The sequence below is a fragment of the Macaca fascicularis genome, chromosome 14, assembly GCF_037993035.2.
Source record: "Macaca fascicularis isolate 582-1 chromosome 14, T2T-MFA8v1.1".
Classification (NCBI taxonomy): Eukaryota; Metazoa; Chordata; class Mammalia; order Primates; family Cercopithecidae; genus Macaca; species Macaca fascicularis.
In genome coordinates this window covers 31,213,582-31,241,145 of record NC_088388.1, presented here as the reverse complement: position 1 = coordinate 31,241,145, position 27,564 = coordinate 31,213,582, and the positions used below count along the sequence as shown (strand labels likewise).

General features: G+C 46.6%; 1 protein-coding gene and 1 pseudogene across 1 annotated transcript in view; both read right to left on the bottom strand.

Annotated features, from left to right (window-relative positions):
- ABTB2 (ankyrin repeat and BTB domain containing 2) overlaps nt 1-27,261 on the bottom strand; it is a 212,869-nt gene extending 185,608 nt beyond the window's left edge. The window contains exon 1 of the mRNA XM_005578227.5: nt 25,976-27,261. Within this exon, the coding sequence (XP_005578284.1) occupies nt 25,976-26,858 (883 nt within the window). The 5' untranslated portion in view covers nt 26,859-27,261. The remainder of the gene's footprint in view (nt 1-25,975) is intronic.
- On the bottom strand, nt 3,431-15,581 carry LOC102118125 (cobalamin trafficking protein CblD-like; annotated as a pseudogene).
- Nucleotides 27,262-27,564: the final 303 nt, after the last annotated feature.

The following is a 27,564-nucleotide window of genomic DNA, read 5'->3' as shown; positions in this document are numbered from 1 at the left end:
ATTAAAGCTTGAAAAATCAGGACCATAAAATGCAAGGAGTAAGGAGTTGTGGAAAAACAACCCCATCTGAGGTTACAATACTCCTTCAGGAAAATAGATACACTGTTCTTTTATTCTCTTTTCTAACTGTAGCCTATACACCAGCCATGTGTATTTTGGACTCCTTCCCATCCTACCATGATTTCCGGTCTAAGTCTGGGTCCCATGGTAACTGGAGCAATTTGGCATGCTGGCCCCATACACCATGACTGGCCATGTGAGGGATGCCAAGTGGGTATCTCTTCCATAACAAACATCTCTCTCTTCTGGCTCTGTAAAGAGGTTACTCTCTTACTCATAAACTCTTACTAATAAAGTCTTCGGTTGATAAATAAATCTTCCCATCCAGCCTCTTTCACTCACCCAGAAGGCAATGATAGTCTTTCGCAGAGCCAGAAGATCCGCGTATTCAAGATTACATTGCATGGGGTAGAAGGGTTGCAAGACTGCGGGAAAAAGAAACATTAAAAAACCCAGCTTTGCCGCTAGCAAAAGTGTTAAGTAGTTCAGTAAAAGCCAAACCTCATTTGTGGAGTGAGCAGAAGTTATCCTTGGAAATGTATTTCCTGGTAAGAGTCCCAAGGATATGGTGATATGAGTCACAGGTTTTACAAGCCTGAGGGCTAACTTCTATTTATCTTTCAGATCTCAACACAAATGACCACCTCTGGGACTGTGACAACTCCTTGCCCCCAATCTGATTTTGTGGCCATGGTCTTCTCAGTATAGTATGCGATAGCCTGTATTACAACTGCCTGTTTGATTCTTGCTCTCTGACCTAGAGCTCCTGAAGGGCAGGACTATAACTTTTCACCTCTATTCTGATGCAGCGCTTGACATAAAGGAGGCATCTGTAAGTGCACGTGATGTGGCTGTAGGCAGACCTAGCCCTAGACCACATCACAAATTTGGAGCATTCACCCTCTAACCTGTCCCAGCCTCCTGCATCTTCACTGCCACCTACCCACTGCACAGTTCTCCCTTCTCCTCCATGAAGACCTACCTTAAGGAAAGGCTACACTATTCATCATTCAGACTAAGGTCAAATAGAATCCTACATGCAAAATTATTCCCTCCAAAAATGTAACCCCCACACTCACACTCAGGCTATTATGCACCCATCTACCCTCCACCTAAGGGAATTAAGTTATAATTGGATAATTTTAGCCAATCACAGGGGTAGATATTTTGGTTGGGTTTTTTGAGAAGGAGCTAGGAAAACTGGCTCCTCCTACTGCTTTTGAAAGCACACAGTGACCCACTCCTGGCCCTCAGCAAACCCAGCATCCAGGGACCCCCCCAGCCCAGAGGAGTTGGTCCAGCCCAGCCCGCTGTCCAGCAATGCCTCTGTTGATTTTGCTAATAGAGCAAACAGACCCTCTTTGAAAAAGAGGCAAAGGCAGCAGAACTCTGCTTTCCTGCCCATTTCCTCTGCCTTATTAAGCAAGAAGAACTGGTTTCAGTTAAAAAAAAAAAAAAAAAATCCTGAAAGCCACTGATGGAACAGTCTCTGAAGTGCATTCAGGGAGTCACAGGACATGGAAGGAAATGGAGAGCACAGGAACATGAATTATTGTGAGCACTGGGGAAATGCCTGCTTTGTCTGGGTGAGACACAGGCAAAAACTTTGAGGTTAACAGTGGCCATCCATAAACAAACAGCTTTACCTTATTAAGCATTAAGGGTTTTACAAATATTTCTCGAATGATTTTACATGTGTTGTCTCAGTTGATTCTCCTAATTCAACCCTATAGCACAAGTACTATCACTTTAAAAAATAAACCGAGGCTCAGAAAGGTTTAATAATTTACCTACCCCCAGAAGTTCAAGAACAGGCAAAAGCAATTGAAGGTGGCAAGAGTCAGAATAATAGTTATGTGGGGTAGACACTAACAAGGAATGGCCATGAGGGTGTCTCCTAAGCAGGAGTGTTTTAAATCTTGATCTTGACCTGGGTAAGTTACATAGGGGCATGTCTGGGCAAAAATTCATCAAGCTGTGTATTTAAGACTCTGGACTTTATGCATCCTAATCTATAATAAAGGAGAAACAAAACAAAACAAACAAAATTCCCAAAAACTAAAAATAAAATAAAGGAAAAACAGGCTGGGTATGGTGGCTCGAGCCTGGAATTTCAGCACTTTGGGAGGCCAAGGTGGGCAGATCACTTGAGGTTAGGAGTTCAAGACCAGCCTGGCCAACATGGCAAAACCCTGTCTCTACTTAAAATAAACAAATTAGCTGGGTGTCGTGGTGCTCACCTGTAATCCCTGTAATACTCGGGAGGCTGAGGCAGGAAAATCGCTTGAACCCGGGAGGCAGAGGTTGCAGTGAGCCGAGATCGTGCCACTGCACTCCAGCCTGGGCGACAAGAGTGAGACTGTCTCAAAAAATAAAATACAATAAAATAATAAGATAGAGGAAAAACAAGCAATGCCTCCACCTCATATCACACAGTGAAGACCCCAAAATTGAACCCAGGTCTCCATAATTCCAAAACCTATGTTCTTGTCTCCTCTACTTTGTCAAATTCAGGAGACAGGGGCAGCACACGAGGATACGTGGATCTGCAAGCACATGACTGAGGTGTCTCAAACATCTCGGTGCCTCCCCTTTCCACTAAAGGAAGGGAGCCATAGGTGAAAAAAAAAAAGCCATAGGCAAAAGTCATGATGCTGAGTGGTGACGATGGAAACAGAAAGGTCTAAAATCACACCAAGGCAAACACCATCAGATCCAACCCAAATGTTTCCTTCTCTCGGAAGGAAAATCTCCTGGCTAACATGAATACTCCTAAGGTGACTCTAATGAAAGCCTTTACATCTGGCACAGTAAGGACAAAAACAACCCTGTCTTTGTTCAACTATTTTAGACACATACGGGAGCTTATGCCTAAGACCTGCCCCAACCTAAGAATCCAGGCAACTTAAATATCCCTACTGTGCTGTGTTCTCCATGTGAAAGCCACTGTGGCTGGAGGAGAAAAACTCACTTCTCAGAGCATTTTGCATCAATGAGAGGCAATCAGAAAGGGTATGAATGGTGGCCTGTGGCATGGTTCAGGTGGTTCATGGGATAATAAATAGCTACCACCTATTGAGAACCCACTAATTTTTTAACCTCAGGTGCACAAATTGGATTTATCATAATCCTTGGTTCATGACCATTTTTAATTAGTTATAATGTGAACTCAACTCCCAAACAAAAGCTAGAGCCTTGGCAACCATCTACATGCATCTAAACCATATGACCCTCCCTCCCCTAATCCTTCCCTTTCCCTCTTCCCATGACGCATAACCGTTATCTGTGTTTACCATCTCCTCACTTTCTCTCTTATATGGTATTTACTGTGCCTGTAATGTACTCCGTCAGCACATCTTAATATTTCGGGTTTTTTTTTTTTTCGTAACCAAATGTGTGATTTATTTTTGGAAGAAAGTATTTAAAATTGAGGACTTTTTCCAGTAAAGGGGAGAAATAACAATAACAGATAATACCCTGGTTACAAGCTAATTACCACATCCTATACAATGTGGATGTGCTCAACATGTATTCAATGATATGAATAATGAACATTTGCAATTTTAAAATCCTAAATCACTTGCCAGTGTTGTAAATTCATAAATGCTGAAATACTTAGAAATAAGTATATTTTAAAAAACTTTAGTCTGACGGTATTTATACATCAACCCAAATATTACATACAAATAATACAGCACATGAATGGACATTTTTGCTAATTTCCATTTAATTTCTTCATAATATGGCTGTCTGGTGTTGCATTAGTGAAGATGCTTCCTACAACTACACGGGTACCCCAGAGACTATAATGAATCACTTTACAGCATTCAAGGTCATCAACAGAATCCTAAATGTTGTTAGCATTCAAGGGTTTCGAAAAGAGTGTTGTTTGTATATGGTCCAAAAAATGCCAAACCAAATGATGGGTCAGTAAAGTCAGCCCAATATCCCTCAGCTAAAAGAGCACAGCAAATTTCCTCAGCAGCATTGATGAACTTTTCTAAGAGCACTTCTCTTTCAGTTTCTACTTCTTCACTCTAGTCATATCATTCTTAGCTTTCTGTGTTACAGTCAGAATGATTACTTTGCTATTAGCTACTTCTGGAAACAGTGATTCAAAATCTTTTCGCCGCAATTCTGGACATGTTTGTATTGCACACCCTACTCTGGCACTTTCAAAGTTAAGTTTCTGCACTGTTAATTTCTTGTTCAACAGGTGCATCATTACCCTGAAATTCATTCACATATTGTGTCATCACAAACTCGTGTCTTTCACTTGATGAAGTTTCTGCTAGAAACCAGGCTTTTCTTCTGTGAAGCAGTCCCATTGAGGTGACAATCACAACCTACGTTCCCAGGAAGCTGGAACCTCTCATCTTGAGGTCCAAATGGTCCCACAGTTTCATCAGGCCACACGGTTTGAGAGCATATATCTGGAGGTGCAGTGGCCACGTGAGACTCATCTGAACCTGATGATCCTGCAGTTGAAAAGTCTTTGGGATTGACAACGTTTTAACTGAAGAGCAAAGTCCTGGGAGATAGGAAACCAGTCTGGCTCTGTTGCAAAGCACATTGGCCAACTCTACCGGAGAGTACAGTTCACTAAATAGCTTTCCTTTGGTAAAGTTATTCCAGTAACCACCACTGTCTCCAGCTGTCCCAGAACCTGACTATTCCTGCCATCCAATATTTGTTTTTGACTTTATCTACGTTGTATCATGCTGTATATAATATTTTGAGCTTACTTTTTTTCACTTATTACTAAAGCTTATTCAACTCACATTTTTCCTCCTATTCATTCAATGTCAGCTGAGCCCATGCACCTTATGAGAAGCATTGTTTACACTTTTGCATTTCACCTTTACAACCCCATAAGGCAGGTACTGCTGTCATTCCCAGTTTATAGATTAAAAAACAAATAGGTTGAGGTACTCGCCCAGCATCACATTAAAAAAGCAGCCAGGCCAGGCACAGCGTTTTGGGAAGCTGAGGCAGAAGGATTGCTTGAGGCCAGGAGTTCAAGACTAGCCTGGCCAACATAGTGAGATCTTATCTCTACAAAAAATTTTTAAAAAATTTTAAAAAATTATCTGGGCATGGTGACTTGTGCCTGTTGTCCCAGCTATTTGGGAGGCTGAGGTGGAAAGCCCACTTGAGGTCAGGAGTCTGAGGTTGTCGTGAGCTGTGATTGCACCACTATACTCCAGCCTAGGCGACAGAGGGAGGGCCTGTCTCAAAACCAAAACCAAAACCAAAACCAAAAACAAAGCGGCTTACCTGGAGTTAGACCCAGGTTTGCTTCCAAAGCCCTTATTTCCCTACTGTAAGACTCAGGGTTAATGCTCACATATGGGTGGACTCCCTCCCCATGCCAAGGGAAGGGTAGCCAGAACTAACCCCCCAACTGGTAATCATCATCACCATCATCATGACTAACATACTGGAGACTCATGCGCCAGGCCCTGTTCCAAGCATTTTAGGAGGTGTACTTCATGTAATCTTGTCCACAACTATCATATGAGGTAAGCATCTTACAGACAAGTAAACATATGAGGTAAGTATCTTACAGACAAGTAAACTGAGGCACCGAGATATGAAGCAATTTGTGGATTGCAATTTGTGGAAGCAAAGAAGAAGTGGATCCAAGATTTGAACCCAGGCGGTCCAGCTTCATATCCACACCATCAATCACAAGGCCCTACTGCTTCCCAGTTCACCGAGGAGGACAACCACCTGAGTGGGTGAGTGGATTCGGACGAGTGCTGGCTGAGAGGAGGCCTGTGCTGGGCTTGCACCTGGGTGGTAACTGCAGCACTCCTGGAACCTGGCTTATTTGTTAAGGAAGGCCCCGATTCTGGGCCTCTGTCTGGGGAGAAGAGTTGCATGCAGGGGCTGTACAGGGAAGGAGGCAGGGGTTGAGGAGGAAGAAGAGCAGACCATAACATGGACAGCCTCAAGGACGGGCACAGCTGACTGGCGGCTGGTCTCAGCCTGAGGAAATAACAAGGTTCTCAAAGCCAGGACTGGAAGGGCCAAAGGGCAGTACCTTGAGGAAAGATGGCACAAGCAGCTTTCCCAAAAAAATTCTGACACTGTTACTTATAATGCAGGATTCTTATTTGACCCAATAGCCTCATGCTTTTGATTAAAACTTTCAGCATGGAAAACGTGGGCTTTGAAGTCTGACAGTACTAATCTCAAATGCTGGCTCTGCTACTTGCTGTGTATGTGCGACCTCGAGCAAGACATTTCAACTATCTCAAGGCCTCGGTTTCCTCATTTGTAAAATGAGGATAAATAATGTGACCTACAGCTCATAGGCTGTAGTGAGGATTCCACAAGATACTGCATACAAATCACTAGTGTCCTGGTCACCTCATAGTAGGCATTTGGCAAATATCAACCTGTATTTTTATCACCACCAACTCATCATATTTGGTTGGAAAGATTAAATGACAGAGCATCCAATAAACATTGGTCATCTTTTCTAACACCTCTCCCCACCTCCCCCTATTCAAATCACCCTAACCATGATGTCCACCTTACCACCCACAGAGAAGATCCTTAAAGATCAGCCTGCTCTCTGCCCGGCCTTTCCCATACTGTACATCGTCAAGAGGGTCCTTTGCCCCATATATACTCTGAGGGGAGCGCAGAATAAAACCCACCTCCCAGTGATGTAGATGGAATTCACAAACCTGCCCGTTTATCTGGAATTGCCACAAGAGCTGCTTTAAAAATACAAATGTTGGCCAGGCATGGTGGCTCACCCCTGTGATCCCAGCTCTTTGGGAGGCTGAGGAGGGTGGATCACCTGAGGTCAGGAGTTCAAGACCAGCCTGGCCAACATGGCAAAACCCCGTCTCCACTAAAAGTACAAAAATTAGCTGGATGTGGTGGCGCACGCCTGTAATCCCAGCTACTCAGGAGGCTGAAGCAGGAGAATTGCTTGAACTCAGGAGGTAGAAGTTGCAGTGAGCTGAGATTGCACCACTGCACTCCAGTCTGGGCGACAGAGTGAGACTACTTCTCAAAAAACAACAACAACAGGTGTTCTGGCCAGGAACGGTAGCTCACGCCTGTAACCCTGGCACTTTGGGAGGCCGAGGCGGGTGGATCACTTGAGGTCAGGAGTTTGAGACCAGCATGGCCAACATGGTGAAACCCCACCTCCACTAAAAATACAAAAAAACAAACAAACAAACAAACAAAAAAAACAACTAGCTGGGCGTGGGGGTAGTCCCAGCTTCTTGGGAGGCTGAGGTGGAAGAATCGCTGGAACAGGGGCAGGGCTTGCAGTGAGCTGAGATCGTGCCACTGTACTCCAGCCTGGGTGACAGAGGGAGACTCCCTCTCAAAACAAAACAAAAAAACAGATGTCTTAGCCCCACTTTTATAGGTTTTCACTTAATAGATTCAGAGTGGGTTCCAGAATATGAATCTTATCTTAAAAACTTATTTATTACTATTACTTTTATAGAGAGACAGGGTCTCATCAGCCTTGGAGGAAAAAAGCAGAACCATAGCCTAGGAATATCAACAGCAGGAACAGTGGCAGTGAGGGTAGCAATAGCACTCCCTAAAGCCCCCTCCATCATCTTGAAATCAGCAACAGTATCTACCTCTGCAGGATACTGTGTGGTTCAAAGGAGAAAATGCAGGTAAAACATTGTAACACATCTAAGTTCTTACTACGTGTCAAGCCTTATGTGAACTGTTTTATATACATTTTGCTATTTTGTTTAAATAGTCACATCATCCCTGGGAGGTATTTTTTAAAACATCATTTCTCATCATGTTGACCAGGCTGGTCTCGAACGCCTGGCCACAAGTGATCCTCCCACCTAGGCCTCCCAAAGTGCTAGGATTACAGGTATGAGCCACTACACCCAGTCCAGAATCAATTTTTAAAGTGCTTCAAGATGTTTCTGCAACCAGCCAGCTCCGGCAATGAGTGACTTAAGGGAAAGGGGAAGAAGTATGTGGGCTTATGCTACAGGTTGCCACACCCCACCCCACAGCACATCCTTCTGAGGCCTGAAGGGCTGTGGGGACAATGAAGGCGACCACAGCACAGATGACAAACAAAGCAACTATTTGGCAAGAAGAGTCCGAGTTACCCATTAACTACGAGTGATCTGTCAGTGCCAGAGAAGTCTCACAAAAGATGATGGTGTGGTTCATGGGGAGGGGCGGCCCTCAGTGAGGACCCAGTTACACCAATGGCAACACAGTCATGCAATATCCTGGCCTCGTGTCCTTCCTGTTTTCTCTTTGAGATTGGTGCCTCTCTGAGTAGAACCATCCCTGGAAAGTAGGGATATCATCATTTTTTGGTGCCATTTGGATTCCCCCACTTTAAACTCCTCTCTTGTAACAATGGTGATGAAAATTACTGGATTCCCTACATATAGTTCCAAGTTATTTGGATTTCATCACTAGTGGCAGATTTAGCACATTTTGGATGCCGGCAAATGAGTGGCAATTGCATAAATACATGAGCACTTCACACCACAAATTAATCCTATAGAAATAATCCAGCTCTGATTATACTGTTTGACTGGGTAGTGCTTGTTATACAGCTGGAACCAGCAGGAAGGCGGCAGGCTGGTCACCACGTGGGGTACCAAAATGACAACTGCACAGTCATGCTTTATGACAACTGCACAGTCATAATTTTTAGCCCCACTATCCTCCAAAAAAAAAAAAAAAAAAAAAAAAAAAGGAAGGGAAGAAGGAAGAATAAAAAGACCACATAGAGCCGGGCACGGTGGCTCAAGCCTGTAATCCCAGCACTTTGGGAGGCCGAGGCGGGTGGATCACGAGGTCAGGAGATCGAGACTATCCTGGCTAACATGGTGAAACCCCGTCTCTACTAAAAATACAAAAAACTAGCCGGGCGTGGTGGCGGGCGCCTGTAGTCTCAGCTACTTGGGAGGCTGAGGCGGGAGAATGGCGTGAACCCGGGAGGCGGAGTTTGCAGTGAGCCGAGATCACGCCACTGCACTCCAGCCTGGGAGACACAGCGAGACTCCGTCTCAAAAAAAAAAAAAAAAGACCACATAGAGTCCATAATATGCAAGTTTAACTTAGACACTCACTTTACACACTAAACCCCTTCTGGGTCGCTTTTTCTGACTAGACAGATAATACATTCTCAAGGAGAAAACGCGAACAACACATAAAAAAAATGTACCAAATGCCATTGCTGGGAAGCAACAATGATGAAGACGGCAACAGTAGCTCATAGCTGGTGGCTGCTACCTGCCATGTGCTGGGCTGAATGCTTTACTTAGCATCATCCCATTTAATTCGCACAACCAGGCTGCCAGGTAGTTTTAGTATAATCTCTATTTTGCAGATGAGAAAATTGAGATATTGCAAAGTTAAATAATTAGCTACATGATCTAGCCAAGTGAGTGGTGGAGTCAAGGTGCGAACCCAGGACCCAGGTGTGACCAAATATCTTTTCAGAAGGATCCTTTCTCCAGCTCAAGAGAGGCCTCTCTTGGTCCTACTCTTCTCAAAGATACTCCTCCCAAAGCCACCCTTGGCTAAGATTTCACTGAAGGCTCTGTTAGACTCAGTCCTCATGGCAAAGGATGCCAAAGGACCACAGGGCATGTGAAGCACTAAAAACTTTAACCTCAAGTTTCGAGGAGCCTCAGATTCCGGCAGTAGCTTTCCTGGTGGCAGCTTTCCAAGTAGATACCAATAGGCCAGCTTTAGGCAAACACCTCCGAAGAGAGCTCACCTCCCATGGTGGAAGAAACAGTCCCTGAATGAAGGCTCAGAAGAGCTCCTAGTTCAAACAAACAAACATCCTCTGATTTATGACAAGAAGCCAATCAACAAGCTCAGTAGAAAAGATGAGCCTTAGAGGAAAAACACAGAACCCAAGCCTAGGAAAAAAGCAGAACCAAGCAACAGTACGGTGGCAGTGATAGCAGCAATAGCACTCCTCAAAGCCCCTTCCATCATCTTGAAATCAGCAACTGCATCTACCTCTGCAGGATACTGTGTGGCTCGAAGAAGAAAATGCAGGTAAAACATTGTAACACATCTAAGTTCTTACTATGTGTTAAGCCTTATGCTAACTGTTTTATATACATTTTATTATTTTGTTTAAATAGTCGCATCATCCCTGGGAGGTATTTTTAAAAACACCATTTCGCTGACAAGGAAACAACTTGAGAGGGGCTAAGTGACTTGCCCGAGGCCATGCAGCTTGGAAATCATAAAACCCAACCTTGTGTCAAAGGTCCAGAGGTTAGAGCCACAAGAATCAATGGCCTTAATCTCCGCTTCCATGAATCTTCTTGTTTCTGCAAACAGAGGGCTTCTGAGAAGCTGGGGAATGGTTAAAATTTTTAGACCTGTGAAAACCCAGAAAGCTGGCCCCAAGTGACCCACCGCTGACCCACTCTAATGGCTGTGTTGTTGCACAGAACTGTCTGCGATGATGGAAATGTTCTATATCTGCATTGTCCAATATGGTAGCCACTCGCCACTTATGACGAGGGAGCACAAGAAATGTGACTTGCATGACTGAGGAAATGATTTTTTTTTAACCTTATTGAATTTTAATACATTTAAATATACACATGTGGCAAGTGGCCGCCATACTGAACAGAGCAGCTCTGTGGCTCCTCTCACTCACAGCTTGTCAGGTCTCCTGAGCACCACAAGATGAAAAAGTTCTACAAAAACTCATGACTTCCCAGGCCAGGCCTCAGTGTGAAAGGAAAAATAAAATAAATTTTTCTTACTCCCAAGTAAATGCCATTGCTCTGATCTTGGAACGTTTTCAGCTGGAAGAGAGAAATGGCCATTTCCAAAACAAATGACCTCTCCCCATTTTCCCCCCTTTTAAAGGAAAAAGATTAAACGTGTAAAGCGTCCCCCATTAAATTACTTAGGAAAGGTCGCTACATTTTCTGGTGACAAATGCCTTTGGCTTATGATGACACAAGGACACTCAAACATGGTAGAAAGGAAAAGCCAGAAGGGTAAACAAGAAGAGGTCCTACACTCTCCAAGGTATCATAAATCAAGGAAATAGACTCAAGGAGCTAACAGCTTCCAAACATTCTTCCTCTTGAGCTATTTTAAGCAACCCACACACACAACATTTCAGAGGCAATTTCATTCACACTAACAGAAGAGAAGCAATGTGCTTCATAGGGTATTATCTTTAAACACGCAGAGAAACAAATACCTACCCCACAGGTCTCAGGCCCAGCTGGCTGGCCACCCCACTGGGCGATGTTACTATTTTCAGCCCCCCGGTAGCTTGGTTGTTGAGACGCAGCGAGGGGTGCTTTGGCCTCGCTTCAGTTCCTCTTGTCCTCTTGGGCCAACCCATTCATTTCTTTGCTCAGGAAATCACTGCATGTGCTTTGTCCCCACCCAGGCCACTCCTGAGGTCAGGAGGCCACAGGGCAAATGAGGACTTCAGAGCTCAAAGAGCCCGGCTGTGTCACTGACTAGCTATGTCACCTGAACTTCTCTGAGCCTCGGTTTTTTCAGCAGCAAAATGGGAATAAGAGTATATATGATGGTAAGAATCACATGATATAATACATGTGAAGCACACGGGCCGGGGCCTGGTGCTTTGTAAAAGTTTGACCCAGGGTAGGTCTGTGCTGGGTATCAGAGTTGAGAATTCAGTCTCTTGGCTTCTCTGGCTGGGGAGGGAACATGCAAGGTTGAAGAGTAGAGAATCAGGGGTAAAGCTGCCTGGATTTGATTACAGTCTCCACCACTTATCACCTGCATGACCGTGAGCAAGCTACCGAACGTCTCTGTGACTTTGTTTCCTCCTCTTAAAGATGGGAATCACAGTATTCACTTCATTTGCCAGTGCGGTAAATAATACCATATGGTGTCACTCCCATTTCATTTATTTATTCATTCATTCATTTTTTGAGATGGAGTCTCACTCTGTCGCCCAGGCTGGAGGGCAGTAGTGCCATCTTAGCTCACTGCAACCTCTGCATCCTGGGTTCAAGTGATCCTGCTGCCTCAGCCTCCCGAGTAGCTGGGATTACAGGTGTGCGCCACCACTCTGGGCTAATATGTTGCTCCCATTTTAGATCTAGCCATGCCTTTTTCATGTAAACCTAACAATTCAAGCTTCTCTGGAGTGTTCTTTGGTGATCCCTCCAGATGAGTGAGCCAAAGCCGCTGTGGCTGTGAAGTAAAGGAAAGTCACCATCCTAGGTGGGGCAAAAAGACATACTCCAGAACAAGGATCTTTTACCACTAATAATAGTTAATGTCTGCATCCTCACTACATACCAGGCTCTCCCAGGAATGCTACCCACATGGTCTGGGCCTCATGCCAGACCATTTATTTCAGAATATCTGGAGGTAGGGCCTTAAGACAGACAGACACACATACACTCACTTTTTTTCTTTTGAGACGGAGTCTTGCTCTATTGCTCAGGCTGGAGTACAGTGGTGTGATCTGCGCTCACTGCAACCTCCGCCTCCCAGGGTCAAGTAGTTCTCCTGTCTCAGCCTCCCAAGTAGCTGGGATTACAGGTGCCTGCCACCACACCTGCCTCATTTTCGTATTTTTAGTAGAGATGGGTTTCACCATGTTGGCCAAGCTGTTTGCGAACTACTGACCTCAGGTGATCTGCCTGCTTTGGCCTCCCAAAGTGTTGGGATTACAGGCTTGAGCCACCACACCTGGCAGACACTTTTATTTTTAAGCTTTCCAAGTAATACTAATGTGAATCTAGGATTGAAAATCACTGAAACAACAACCTTATGAGCTAGAAACTATGGCAACCCCATTTAACAGAAGAGGAAAACTGAGGGCAGAGACACCACCTATCTAGCTGGCAATCAGACAGTGACAACTCCTTCAGACCCCATCTCTTAGACCCCCTGTGCACCCTGCCCCTGCTGAGAAGCAGAGGTCAAAGCATCCAACAGGCACTTGGACACTCCCCAACCATTCAGACACCACTCCAGGCCCCATGCCTTCTCAAATCACCTAAGAGCGTTCTTTTTCTGGCCAAATTTTAGACCCAGACTTGACCTCCAGGAATCCAAAGCTGCCTGAAAAATGGAGTCTTGCTTTCCCAGCATTGAAGGACACAGACGCAAAGTCACAATGATCCACAGAACAATAGGACTAATTAAACAGGCCCCATTTTAATGACAGGAAACAACAGAGTTGATGATCTTTATTAAAGGCTGCTGGCTGCCTATAAAAAAGCTGGAAAGCAAAATTTAGGGGCTCTTATGGCCATCAGCCAAAGATTGTAAGACTGAAAATTAAATCTCTATTGTCTGAATCTCTATGCAGCCCTGCTATAATGAGCCCACCCTCTGGAAGGGCAAAGAAGGGCGATGTTTCAATCCATCATATGACTAATGAACTTCAAGGTGGCCTGTCTCCCAGCTAACTTCCTATTTTTTTTTCGGAGACAGGGTCTCACTCTGTTGCCCAGGCTGGAGTGCAGTGGTGTGATACTGGCTTACTGCAGCCTCTGCCTCCTGGGCTTAAGCAATCCTCTCACCTCAGCCTCCCAAGTAGCCGGGATCACAGATGTGTGCCATTATACCTAGTTGGTTTTTGTATTTTTTTGTAGAAACAAAGGCTTGACTGTGTTGCCTGGTCTGATCTCGAACTCCTGGACTCAAGCCATCCACCTGCCTCGGCCTCCCAAGGGGCTAGGATTACAGGTGTGAGTCACTGTGCCCAGCCCAACCTATTTGATATCTGTATGTGACTTGAGACAGACAACTAAAACCACACTGGGATCTTTGCTGCAGTCCTGCTTCTTCCATACATCGCTTTCCCCACTTCAGTCAATGGTCGCTCTCTCCTTCCAGTTGCTCAGACCATTGCAACTTGGTGTCACCCTTGATTCCGCTCTCATACCTCACACATCCAAGCTGTTGGCAAATGCCAGTGGCTGGTCCTGCTGCTTCCACACTTGATACTAAAGTCAATTTCCAACACAATAGAGAGAGTGACCTTGCGGAAATACAAATCAGATCAAGTCACTCTGCGCTTGAGTCCCTCCAATGCCTTTCAGCTTACTCAGAACTAAAAGTCAATGAATGATTACCCAATGGTCTACCCCACTAACCACCCCACCATTTCCTCTCCCAACCACATCTCCTGCTACACTCACCCCAGCCACATGCAAGGAGCTTCTCCTTGGTGCTCCTCGAACCCACCAGGAACGTTTGCTATTCCCTCTGCCTGGAGCTGTCTTCTCCAGCCAGGCTGGCCTCATGTGATTCCCCTCGCTCTGCCTCCTTATCCACAGGGACTGCACCCTGCCCTCCTTCAGGCCCCTTTTATTTATTTGTTGCATCACCAGCTCCTGGAACAGTGCTCAGTACACAGTCCTCAATAAATATGTATTGGATGAACAAACGGATGTACCCCAAACAGAACTCCCGGCCTCTCCCCTACCCAGTCCTCAGACTCCCCACCCCCACCATCATCATTTGTCTCCTCAAAGAGCAGTGTTTGTGGTGGGAGAAAACACTAGTTAGGATACTTTACAAGCACCCATTGGACAGGTGGGGGATGTTGCGATGCCTTCTCAGAGGCAGCCCTACCCCTGAGGCCTTCTCACCTGCTACTGAATTGGGTCCCAGCATAGTCCTGGCCTGTCCAGCTGGTACTCAAGCTGATTAAGTCCAGAAGAACAGCTGCAAGCAACTTGCTTCCAAATTGTGTCCCCATGTATGACTTTAATTACTCGGCTGCCGAGATGGGTTGAAGAAGAAAAAACCAGGTCCCTGGCTTTCACAAAAGCAACTCTTTTTTTTTTTTTTTGCCGTATATTCTGCCTGTCCAGAAGGTTTCATCGATTTTCAACTTGGGATCTGAAGGGTGGATGGGCTGGTTGGGGAAGAGAGACAGGCAAGCCACCCCATTTCCCTAGCCTCTCATACTGACCTGCCCAAGCCCCGTTCAAGCTATGTGACTGTGAAGTAGATCAGGGTTCAGAGCCTGTGTACCTCGGAGCATGGAGCTCCATGTCTCGGCCTTCAGCATTCCTGGCAGCCTGTCATCCTCAGTTACTCTCATTTTCCCTCCTCTTTGAAACACCGGCCCTGCCAACGGCAACAAACAGCATTTAAAAATATCCTGCTGGATTATACAGCTCTGCCTTCGAAATTCCTCACAATGCCTGTCTCTGTCCCACATCGTATAAAGAAGGGTGTAGCATATTTAATTTTTTTTTTTTTCTAGCTGCTCCCCTGCTATAAATACCCAAGTCTGGGTAGGCGGGCTTCAAGCACAGGCTGTATGAAGTCACCTCGGAGCTGGATCTCACCACAGTGCCGGCCTGCCAGGGTCTGGACGCAGCTGTCAAGCACTGAAGCATGAGGTCGGTCAAAAGCATGTAGCACTCATTTTTCTGGGGAAAGGGGCACAGGAAAACCCCCAAGTATAGTAATCGCAGTTAATCTTAATATTAAAAAGACAGTGTCCAGCCCTATTACCAAGCCAGGTCTTCGGAGAGCTCGTCCAGCACCATCTTGGGCTGTTTCTTTCCCAAGGATACTAATTCTAGGGCTCGACATTAGGAAAATGACTGCACAGTGTCCATGTGGGATCTAGAAACATTATCGGAGACAGAAAGGCCCTTGGGGAATCGAGTCCCACCTCTCCACACCACAGATAAGGAAACAGATCCAAGAGATGGAAGGATTCACGCCAGGTCACAGACAGGGCAAGCTCTACCCCAGGATTTTCTGGATCCAAATCCTCACATCTCTGTACTGGATTGTTCCGGATGCTTGTGCATGTACACCCGCTTGGTAGGTGAGCCTCAGGCTTGTGTTTATTAATAGCTCTCCTCATAGCAAATACTAATTTTCATATTTTTAAAGGTACAGACTAAAAAAAGTTGTAAAAGTTTCAATAAAAGCTTGGCTTCAACTGTAGGGAGGGTTTTCATGCACTGAGAGGCCCATTTCAAACTCTTTGAGGTCCAGTTTAATGTCTTGTCAACTCTAACCTTATAGGTCCAGACTTCCAAGTTTAGTTTTCCTATTTAATTTTTCCATCATGGGCCTGACTCTCCTCAGCTTACTTTTAGAAAGCAAACCATGGGCCAGGCACAGTGGCCACACCTGTAATCCCAGCACTTTGGGAGGCCAAGGCGGGCAGATCACTTGAGGTCAGGAGTTCGAGACCAGCCTGGCCAACATAGTAAAACGCTGTCTCTACTGAAAATTTGAAAATTAGCCAGGTGTGGTGGCACCTGCCTATAATCTCAGCTAATTGAGAGGCTGAGGCAGGAGAATTGCTTGAACCTGGGAGGTGGAGGCTGCAGTGAGCTGAGATCACACCACTGCACTCCAACCTGGCTGACAGAGTGAGACTTCGTGTCAAAAAAAAAAAAAAAAAAAAAAAAAAAGTAAAGAAAGAGAACTATGGGCCTCAAGTCACTACAAATGACTGTGTATGTATTTTTGCAATATGTTCATGACGTTTCTCTTTGTCAAGTGACAAGAAAATTCCTTCCCTTCATGACACTGGAGTCACAAAAAAGACCAACACCTGAGTTATTAGCTAAGCCATTGATGACCTATCACATTTTATTATTGTCAGCAGAATTCAGCTGCACCTTAGGGACTCCAATTCAGATGACAATTAGCTATAAGGTGGTTCCACAATATTAAGCACTTAATATGCTTGAAATCTTTATTATCAATGCTCTGGAAACACATTAACTAAGAATTAAAATGTCAGCATCTCTGAGAATTGAGCTTTCATTGTCCAAAATAATAAACCCTAAACTGGAAGTTGAATATTGTAAATATCAGTCAGACTTAAAAGCAAAAAACAAAAAAAAGTTCTGGGACCATCTTCTCTCACCCTGTTTTATGCTGCTCTCTCCTTCCACAATTAAGAATCCTGCTTTGGCAACAGTCAATCCAATGGCCTCATTTAACACGTTTGCCAGTCTTGACCTTCATTCTGTACTGGGATTGCTTTGGACTGAAATGCTACGTTCAGGGCCATGGAAGAAATGCAAAGTCAGAGCCAAATTCAACAAGAAAAGAAGGGTTGATAAAAGCCTTGTTCTTCATCCTCTCTCAACCCAAGTTTGCTCGGTTAAGGTTCTTTTAATGCTTTTACTGCTAGGACAGCAGACGGGTGCATTTTTGAGGTCAAGCTTTCAATCACCAAGAGGAGTAATTGGAGGTCTGAGGCCATGGTTAAGATGAGCTAGGGAGAAGACACACTCAATTTCTGAATTATGAAAATAAGTTTTGGAAAACTCTCGTCCTGTACTCTGGCAGGCTTCTTAACATCTGGATAAAAGATGTGGGAAAGCTTTCCTTTTTCCTGTGTTATCTCCACTGTTCCTGCTTGTCATGTATCTGAACCTTCCACCCAAACAGGAGAACTTGCTGTTCTCCAACACATACGCGTTGGCTTCCAGGTCTTTGCTCACACTGTTCCCTCTGCCTGGAAGCCTCTGGGGGCTCTGCATCCCTTTCCGCCTCCGCAGTTGCAGCTCTACCTGCCCAAATCACTGGCACACCTGCCACATCCTCCACAAAGAAACCCTGACTTCCTTCCACGCAGCCAGCCAGGAGTCATCTCTTCCCTTTAAGCTTTCTAATCACCAGAACCTTTAAGGTCCCCAGCTATGGGACGGAAGTTATATCTACCTTCCAGAGGGGCTGGGAGGATTAAATGAAACAGCTCCTGAAAAGCACCCACGATGGGGAACCAGCAATGTAGACTAGACAGTGGAGTCTATTGCCATTGCTCCCCTCTTTGTTTGAAGGCAGTGATTACAAACTTCTTTGTAACTATCTGTACATATGCTTTGCTTTCCCTACTAGATTCTGAATGCTTCTAAACTCTGAACAGGCAAGATTCTTGTCCCCTGCTAATCTGTCTCCATTGCCTCGGATGTAGCTGGCACTCAGTGAGCAGCTGATTAATAATGCTGGCGTGGCATTCCTCGGGAGTACTTGGGCTGTGTTCCTTATGTCGCTCCTCCCAATCCTGCATGCAGCTCCAAGTATACAACCAAAGCTGCAAAACCACTTAAGCCTTTTTTAAAACAAGCAAGAAGACCACAAAGTGTGTTTACATGACAGGCTAGCAAAACAGAAAACACCTGCTATGATCTGTGGCTGAGGATTTGGCGGCTGCCACAAGCAGGGTCCAATATCCACAGCAGAATTTCTCTCTGGGGGCCTGGAGCTTTGAATGTGCACTGTCACTGTCATTCTGGCAGAGGTGGGCCTGAGCTCAGAGGGAGAGATCTGATCTCTTTGCCCACTGCCAGACCACTTGTTGTTGGGGACCATTGAGCTGCAACTGAGCAAGGTGCAAGGGTGCTTTTTCCAGATTCCATAACTTCCTCCTACCTCCACAAACAAACTGTTAGCCACCAAGGAAAGCCTTGTGAGTAATACCCATCTCCCTGAGATCTGGGTCATGACCCTCCTTGCACTAGAGACTTTGGCAAAAATGAACACAATTACTGCATCCAACACAAGTTTGTTAAAAACAATTAGAATATTTTATGTGTCAGGTATAACACAAAGTTCCTCACAGAGACTACTATGAAATCCTCACAACCATCCTATGAGTTGGGTACTATTTTCAGTCCTATCTTATAGAGTGGTGTTTCACAGCAAGGGTGAATTTGCTCCCCAGGGAACATCTGGAAAAGTCTGGAGACATTTTTGATGGCCTCAACTGGTGGTGGCTATGAAGCATCCTACAACGCCCAAGAGAGCCCCATGACAAAACATGATCCAGTCCAAAATGTCAATAGTGCCCCGTGATCCAGGAAGAAACTAAGGCACGGAAGTGAAACAAGTTGCCCAGGGTCACACAGCTCCCAAGTGAGGTTATGAGGAATTACAGCCAGGCAGCTCCACCCCGTGCTGGCTCTCACCAGCAAGCCTGACTGCATCTCTCACATCCTAGGGCACTGAGTATGCACAAGGCACAACCGCATGTGTATAAGCCTCTCATTTTACGGTAGAGGAAATAGAAACTTAGTGTGACTTGCTTGAAGGCCTAGGTCAGTAAGAGGCAAATCAATTTGGGACTCAATTCAGACACCAAAGCCTGGGACCTTCAGCACTTTGCTACATCGCTGGCTCATTCTCTCCCTGTGCTTTAAACACTGAGATGGAGTCAGCAGCTGGACACCATGGGGGACTCGGAGGAAATCAAAGCCCGCTTCGTAAAGGCTCTTCTGCCAACTCCGGGACAGGTGCACCAAGCTCCCCGAGACCAGTGACTTAGACTCAAATCCCTCTTGGTGCCTTCCCTCCTTCATGTATTCACCTTTGCTGAGCTGACTCACCCCTCCTTTAGAAGAGCATCGCAGTGGACTCTGCAGCTTCTCTATTCAGCTGAGCTTATTGGTCACCAGCAGGTGACACTTATAAAGGCTCTCCCTGGGCAGCAGAGCTCTGTGTGCCCCCTTCTTCCACCCCCAGGAGCAGCAATAACGGCTCTGTAAAATCAATGGCACCTTTAGGGTGGGGAGAGCCAGCAAGCAGCATTTAAACAGAGTAACAGCATCCTTTGGAGGAAGATACACCCCTGGGTGTCAGTGCCTGCTCTTTCACTGTGGTCACGAACACTCACTGGCCTAACAAATGTAAAGTGTCTGGACATCACAGGCCATTAACAAACAAGACCTATAACAAGTGTTGTTCTTGCTACGAGTTTGACCCAGCTGCCATTTGAAGGGAGCCAAGTACTGACCTGTATTTGCTACCTTGGATTCTGTAATTCTTTATAGGAAAAGCACAGACTTGGGGCTTGAGCAAAATGGGACTTAGTCATTATTGAGCTTAGTTATTATTGAGCTGTGAATTCTGGACTCACGGAGACCTCTCAGTGAAAGGACACACATTCACAGGATTCTTATGGGGACCTAGAAAGCTCACAGACGAGAATAAGCGTGAGGTGTTGCAGAAAAGTCAGACCTACTACTACAGCTGCAGAAGAGTAGAAATAGAGGCGAAGCATCTACCCACTGTCCTGTCGGACAAAGGATGAATACTGGTGGTGAGGTGGGATAAGGACAAAGCTGAGGATGTGCAACAAAGTGTCTCTGGTTTGTTTCAGAACTTCCCATTCTTGGGATGCCAACCCAGGAATGTCTTGGCAATTGATTACCTTGGTTCAATCCTCAGACCGGAGGCAGACGGAGTGGGACACAGATGTAAACTCTTCCGAGCAACAGTCATCAACATAAAGTGTCCTCTGGGGCAGCTCTGTTGGCAAGGGGGCGATTGGTATTTCCATTCTTATTTTTTTATTTTTATTTTTATTTTTAGAGACGGAGTCTCGCTTTGTCGCCCAGGCTGGAGCGCAGTGGCCAGATCTCTGCTCACTGCAAGCTCCGCCTCCCGAGTTCACACCATTCTCCTGCCGCAGCCTCCCGAGTAGCTGGGACTACAGGCGTCGCCACCACGCCCGGCTAATTTTTTGTATTTTTAGTAGAGACGGGGTTTCACTGTGGTCTTGATCTCCTGACCTCGTGATCCGCCCGCCTCGGCCTCCCAAAGTGCTGGGATTACAGGCATGAGCCACCACGCCGGGCCGGTATTTCCATTCTTAAAGAAGCTTTCAACTCAATCCTGTTGACTTATCTGAAGCCTGCTCTACTAGACGTCTGTTGTGAAGCCCTTCCTCTTTGGGTATCATACACTGAAGACATTCTCCTAACCTGAAAACTCCCCCAGCTCACATCTTGCACATCAAAGCCAGACTTGGGAACCCTGCTAGAAATCAGAGTACCCAAAGGTTGAAGGTAGCCCCAAAATGCTGACTCTGTGCATTAAGAACAACTTGGAAATTTTCTGCCTTGGTAGAAATGGGGGACGGTTCTTCTGATGTGTCAAAGGAATTCAAGTACAAACTTTAAACCTGTATGGTAGGATCTATTCTTTGCCTAGCATTTATAGAGCACGTATTGTAGACACTGTGAGAGGTACAGGGAAGACAACAATGCCTACGAGTCCACAGTTGGATGGGAGAGACACACATAAGCAGGAAATGATTTAAGAATATGCCCTGGGTGCTAAGGAAACATCACAAAGGGGTGACTCTTCCAGTTCGGGGAGTCAGGTAGAGCTTTCAGAAGGAGCAAGTGGAACAACTCTACCTTGTTCCTCTTACTACTTAAGGCCAGGGTTGCCCTTCTCAGGCATGCAAGAAAAAAAAAATTTCGTTTCCAAAGCTTGCTCTGTTTCAGTTTTACCAACTCTCTTGGCTTTAAGAAAATGGTTAAAGAGATGGGAAGCTGCCTTCATCCTTCAGACTACGCAGGTATGGAAAGTGATTAAACAACACCTAAGAAGCCCAATCAACTCTTGCTGCTTCAGCTGATTCTCTCAGTAGAAATTCATCCTAAATCTCATCGCTAAATAAATCCTACAACCCAAAGAGGTTTTATCCCTGCTCTACACGCAGCCCTTTTCTTTATCAGCGCTAAGTGAGATGTTGAGACTTCTCTCAGCTGGTGAATAACTGAATCATTCAGAAAAGTCCTCAGTCACTATTTTTGGCCTAAAGGTCCTTAGCAGTATTGATGTTACTGGCGATTACTAATAAACCTTCAGAGAAGCATTCCTTGACTGTCATTTAAATTAGCCCCGTCACACCATCCCATTACCCTGCCCTTTAAAAAAAATATATTTTAAACAACATTCACTACCAAGAGAAAATCCTTACTTATTCACGTTTTCTCATTTCCTCCACTGGATTATAAACTTCATGAGAGGACGGCTTTTCTTCTTGCTCATCACTTAGTCCACAGCACTTTTAACAGTGGTGGGTACAGGGTCAGTGCTCAATAATTGTTGAATGAATTTACTATTTATTGAACATTTACTATGTGCTAAGATCTTTAAATCTATTGTCTCATTTAATTCTCATACCAACCATATAAGCTAGATGCTCTTACTAGTTCCCATTATGCAGATGACAAAATTGAAGGTTAGAATGGTTAAGAAAATTGCGCCAGGCCACTCATGTGAATGGCAAAGGTATGTATGGCCAGTCCTGATGGGTCATGCCTGTAATCCCAGCACTCTGGGAGGCTGAAGCTGGAGAATCGCTTGAGCCCAGGAGTTTAAGGCCAGCCTGGGCAACATAGCAAGACCCCGTCTCTACAAAAATAAAATTTAAAAAATTAGCTGGGTGTGGTGGCATGTGCCTACAGTCCCAGCTACTTGGGAGGCTGAGGCAGGAGGATCCCTTAGAACCCAGGAGTTCACGGTTGCAGTGAACTATGATTGTACCACTGCACTCCAGCCTGGGCGACACAGCAAGACCCTGTCTCAAAATAAATAAACAAATAACAAAATAAAATTTTAAAAATGGCAAAGGTAGGCTTCAAACCCTCGTGGTGAATCTTGTGCATGTTACCACTAGGCGAGAGCAATCCTTTTGTACACCCTGGGTAATTCTTTGGAGCAAGGATATTCTCACCAATATCCTATCACTTAATCAAGAATCTAGAAATTGAGGAGGATTTTCTAAAACGCCACACTCACAAACGCTTAGTAAGAAAAATGACCAAGAAGAAACCTAGTAGTGATGCTCAGCATCAAACTCACATATGGGGAGTGATGGGGGAGGGCAGGGAGAGAGCAGAGAGAGGAGAGTAGGGAGGGAGACACGTGGACGCAAAAAGTTTCTATTTTCTGCAAACTCCCTGTTCATAAATACTACTCTATTAAATTGGTTTCTCTACCTCCCGTAAGGAAGTCATGAAGATATCATCATTTAATGGCACTGCCATGGGATTGGGGACATCAATACCAAATGAACAACAATATATAACTCCTGCTGCTCTACAGAGCTGGGATCATGTTTTATAAACACTGCAGAACTTTTATTACCCATCTTGTGCTGAGCAAAACCATATTTGTCCTGCATTCTGAGTAATGGACAGGAATAGATGGATTAGGGCCCTTAAATTCTTGGTTGGAAGACATTAAGTTTAAAAGCCCTATATAGCTGAGTCAAATGCATGTGCCCATGCTGTATAATTAGCAGGCATAACAACAATAAATATATAATTTAAAGGGAAGACCAGCAGGACAAGAATTCTAACCAGCACTCTCCCTCCCATACGCAGTCATTCCCCAGTTGGTCTTCAGCTGTGTAAACTGTAACCTTGCTGGCCTTGGGGTAATTTTAATATAACAAAGGTTTGGACCACTCCATTTTGTTCCTAAGCAGTTTATGCTTCCCTCTGAACCAGCTTTCAGGCATAAGTAATTCATTGCCCCTTTACTAAACATTCATTTTACTTTGTCTAAAGGGACTTAATAAATCAGCCTGGTTATTGTTTAATGTGGCCACCCCCCGGTTTTCATGTATAAAAAATGAGCATCCAGTTGCTAAGTGGAAGTGAATGGTCACCTCGCCTGCAAGAGAGTTCCCTGGAGACCTGAGAATGTACAGAGGGAGACACTTTGGCTCTGAGCATCCAGGGAGCTTTGTTGTCTGCCACAGAGAATCCTGCTGTCTTGACTACCAAGGATTAAGGAGGATTGTTTGGAAAGGGGAGGGGGCAAGGAGAAGGTTAAAACATGGGGTCGTGGCTGGGTGGGGTGGCTCGCGCCTGTAATCCCAACATTTTGAGAGGCTGAGGCAGGAGGACTGCTTGAGCCCAGGAGTTTGAAACCAGCCTGGGCAACATAGCGAAACCCTGTTTCTATCTTAAAAAAACAAAAGGCGGGGGGTGGGTGGAGGCGGTGGTCAAAAGACCAACTTATAAAGGAAATCCCAAGGAATGCTGACCCTAGATAAGGAATAGTTCTTTTATTGGAAGCCCTTTAGCAGAAGGAATCTGTTTTCTAGCAGCTTCAGGCCACTTCGCATCTTCAGGGTGTCCTGGGCAGGGAGTTGGTCTTCCTTGCTTCAATTTGCAGTTAGAAAAGCTGGGAGAAGCTTCTCAATGCACCTGTTCTGCATGAAAGATATGTTTTTTGTTTTGTTTTGCATCTACGGTTCCACCCTTATTCTTGTTTGGCTTATAGGGTTAGGTCTTCAGTCTTTTCTACGAGCCTTTACTTCTTTGAGTTCAGTTTGGGCCTCCGCTTAGCCAAAAGTACTGAACTCTTTCCCTCAGTTATGACCACTGGATGGAAATCCCCTGGCCCTCCACTTCCTGCCCTGGAGCTGCTGTTCCCAGCGTTGATGCCACAAACCTGGAGGGTGAGGCACAACAAGCAGCTGTGACATCATCAACTGAGATTCGGGACTGACCTTAGCTCTGACCTAAGAGGAAGAAAATTAAGAAGCAGATGCTCTTCAATTCCTGGCATCTCCTTTGGCAGTGTCAGAATTTAAGAACAAAACCAATAATGTCAAAGTAACCCATGCTTGGTACAGAGTATCTTCAAAATGGTCCTAACATGTCAACTGTTCTCCTTGAAAACTGGACCAATCAAAAACAAAGCATAAGATCTGAGAGCTACAGTTCAGTAGGAAAAACAAACAACAACAACAACAACAACAACCCCCCAGAAAAACAAAGCTGCTGCTTCTCCACCAGCGGCTAAAACCTTAAAGGGGCCTACCTGTATTCAAACCGGATTCAAATTCCAGTTTTGCCATTTAACATCTATGTAATGTTGGGCAGATTATATAACTTCTGGGAACCTTGGTTTCCTTATCTGTAAAATGGGCATAATACTAAACAGTAAGTACCTACCTAATAGGCTTGCTAGGAGTACTTGAGTTAAAGTGCTAAGAACAATGATGACACATTAAGTGTTATTTTACATTTCAGCTATTATGATTATGTTAAACCACGTTTTGACTTCTTTTATCCCTTTCCAGTCCCCACCTGACCTCTACCACTGCCTGCTTATTTGCCAGTGAAAGCTGCCCCCCAAGTGGCCTTCCAATCAGATTGTAAGACTGTTTAACCATAATACCATTCTGAACAGTTTATGGTGCTGATTCCTGAAACTGAAGTATTGTAGGTAGTTTGGAGTTGAATGCAATGTCACACCCCCTAACATTGTCAGGGAAAAGGTCAAGTGCTTTGCTTCCATCCTTTGCACTAAATCCATGCCATCTTCAGAGAAGTGCAACCACCCAATGGTTCCTTTCCCAGACTTGACCCCAAGCCGTTACCTATCCCTCGATCTCTTCCCCCTGATGGGCCATCACTCTTTTCAGGAAAGAACATTTAATACAATGCAAGGTTTTAAGCAATGGCTCACTTGGTTGGTGACAGCTTGGAAAATCAGGTCCCAGGAGACAACCTGTACCCTTCCGGGAAGGGGAATCGGGGGTCCCCAGGTTTCATCATTCCTGGGCACATATAGTTAAGAGCGCGCCACTACCCCTCTAGCGCCTGACAGCATCCTTCAGCCCAGCAAAGCACAAGGCGCAGCGCCAGATCTCGGGCTTCCCACTCCCCTCCCCTCATCTCACTTATCCAAGGCTCAGGTCTTTAAGCTGGGACCCTTTGGCTGCTGCTATTGAGCTGGGGAAAACTAGGGGGCAGAATCAGTCAATCTGCCCAGCTGTTGGGAAAAGACAGCAACTAGAGATCTAGTTAAGCACGGCAAAGAGCCACGGGGCAGTAAGTTTCACTTCAAGAGAGGTTCAGGAATGGCTTGGTCAAGAGATTCAATCTCACCCAATCAATGAACGGCCCGCAGATAGTAACAATGCCACGCAGCACAGGATGTAGATCATTCACGAGTTTGCCCTCCAAAAGTCAGTTACCCTTAGAACAATCTCTGACAAGTGACATTTAATGAACCCTATCCTCAGACCTAACGCTATCTCCCAAAGTACTGGCACAGCCACCAGCTTTGTCTCAGGAAATTCACTCCCCCAGTAGCCCAGGGCGGGATTTCTTGCCTACCCAGTCTGCCAGTCCGAGGCCCGCGCGCTTACCATTGGCGTTCTTGCCGCAGATGAGATGCTCATAGGGCTGCAAGACGCCCCAGAGCTCGGCGTCGTTGTTGATGACCATCTCCAGGGCCTCAGCAGACACCTCCCCGCCTCCGGCCCCTCCGCCATCAGGGCTCTGGCTGGCCATCACCCTGGCTCGGATCTCCTCCACCAGGTTCTCCATACAGGCGGTGAGCGAGATGGCCGCGTACTCATGGATGCGTACGGAGATTCGGGTGTCCACCATCCAGCGGAAAAAGCGGCCCACTGAGAAGGTGAGGCCGCAGCGCGCGGACTTGCCCCGGCGCAGCCCGTCTCCGGCGCTCATGCTGTACAGGGACAGCGCCTTGACGGCTGCCAGCGCGCAGCTCTCCGCCAGAGCCCAGCTGTGCACCAGGCGCACGGCGCTCTGCACCTCAAAGCGGGTGCACTTGGCGTGCAGCACGCTCAGGCGCTGCGCCTCGCGGGCCACGCGGATCAGAGCCCTACGGAGCAGCCCGGCCAGGCGTCTCACCGCCTCGGCGGAGAACTGGGGCAGCCGCCGACCGCCCGCACCTTTGCGGAGCACCCGGGCCACGTCTCCCTCGGTCCAGGGGAACTCCTCCAGCTCTGGGAGCCGCGGGCAGCGCGAGAAGAGGTCGGCCACTTCGGGGTCCTCGGGCAGCACCGTGTTCACCGTGTCCCAGCTGTTGTGGCGGCTGTTCATGGAGCCGGAGTAGCACCACCAGGCCGCCCCGCGGTGCTGCTGCGCCGAAGAGTTGAGCGCCTGCGAGTTGGACTTGGAGGACGAGAGGCTGAGCGAGCGGCACGAGTCCCCGGCCCCATACCCGGAGTCCAAGGTCAAGTCCTCCAGCGTCTTCAGAGTCGAGCTGTACGTCCCGGCCATGGGGAGCCTGCCGCGGGCGGCGTCGCCGAGCGAGGGGCGCTCACAACTCCATGCCCTCTTCCCCAAGTGGGCAGAAACAAGCTCTAGGCTCTCCGAGCCACCCTCTTTCCTCTCTGTGCCGCGGGGCTCGGCGGCCGCATTGCCCGCCCGGAGGCCGCGGGAAGGCGGGCGAGATCCGTGGCCAGCCGGAGCCCCACGCTCCTGGCGTCCGGACTCGAAGCTGTCACTGGAAAGATCCTCGCCGCTCCCCCTCGGCACTCCCCCTTGTCTACCTCTAATTCCCACAAGCGGAGCGTCAGTCCTCCACAGGGAAGGACTCCCGGGAGAACAGGGCGGCGGCGAAGGGCGCAGGGCGCAGCGCGAGTCCGGGACCAGCCCGCGAGAAAGCGCTCGGCAAACTTCTGCGCGGCGCCGGCCGGCGGCACAGCTGGGTACCAGGCTGCGTCCGACATGCAAATAACCTCGGGCAGCTCACCAATCACCGGCCGCGATGGGCGGGGATGCACCAATGATCTTCGAGGGGGCGGTCACTATGCAGATTTCACTTTGCCTTGGGTGAAACCCCGCGGCGGCGGAGGCGGGGCTGGAGGCGGAGGGCCGGGCACGCGGCTGGGATGGGGGTGGGGGGGTGGGGGGGTGGGGGGGTGGGGGGGTGGGGGGGTGGGGGGTGGGATGGGGGGGTGGAGGGGTGGGGGGTGGGGTGGGG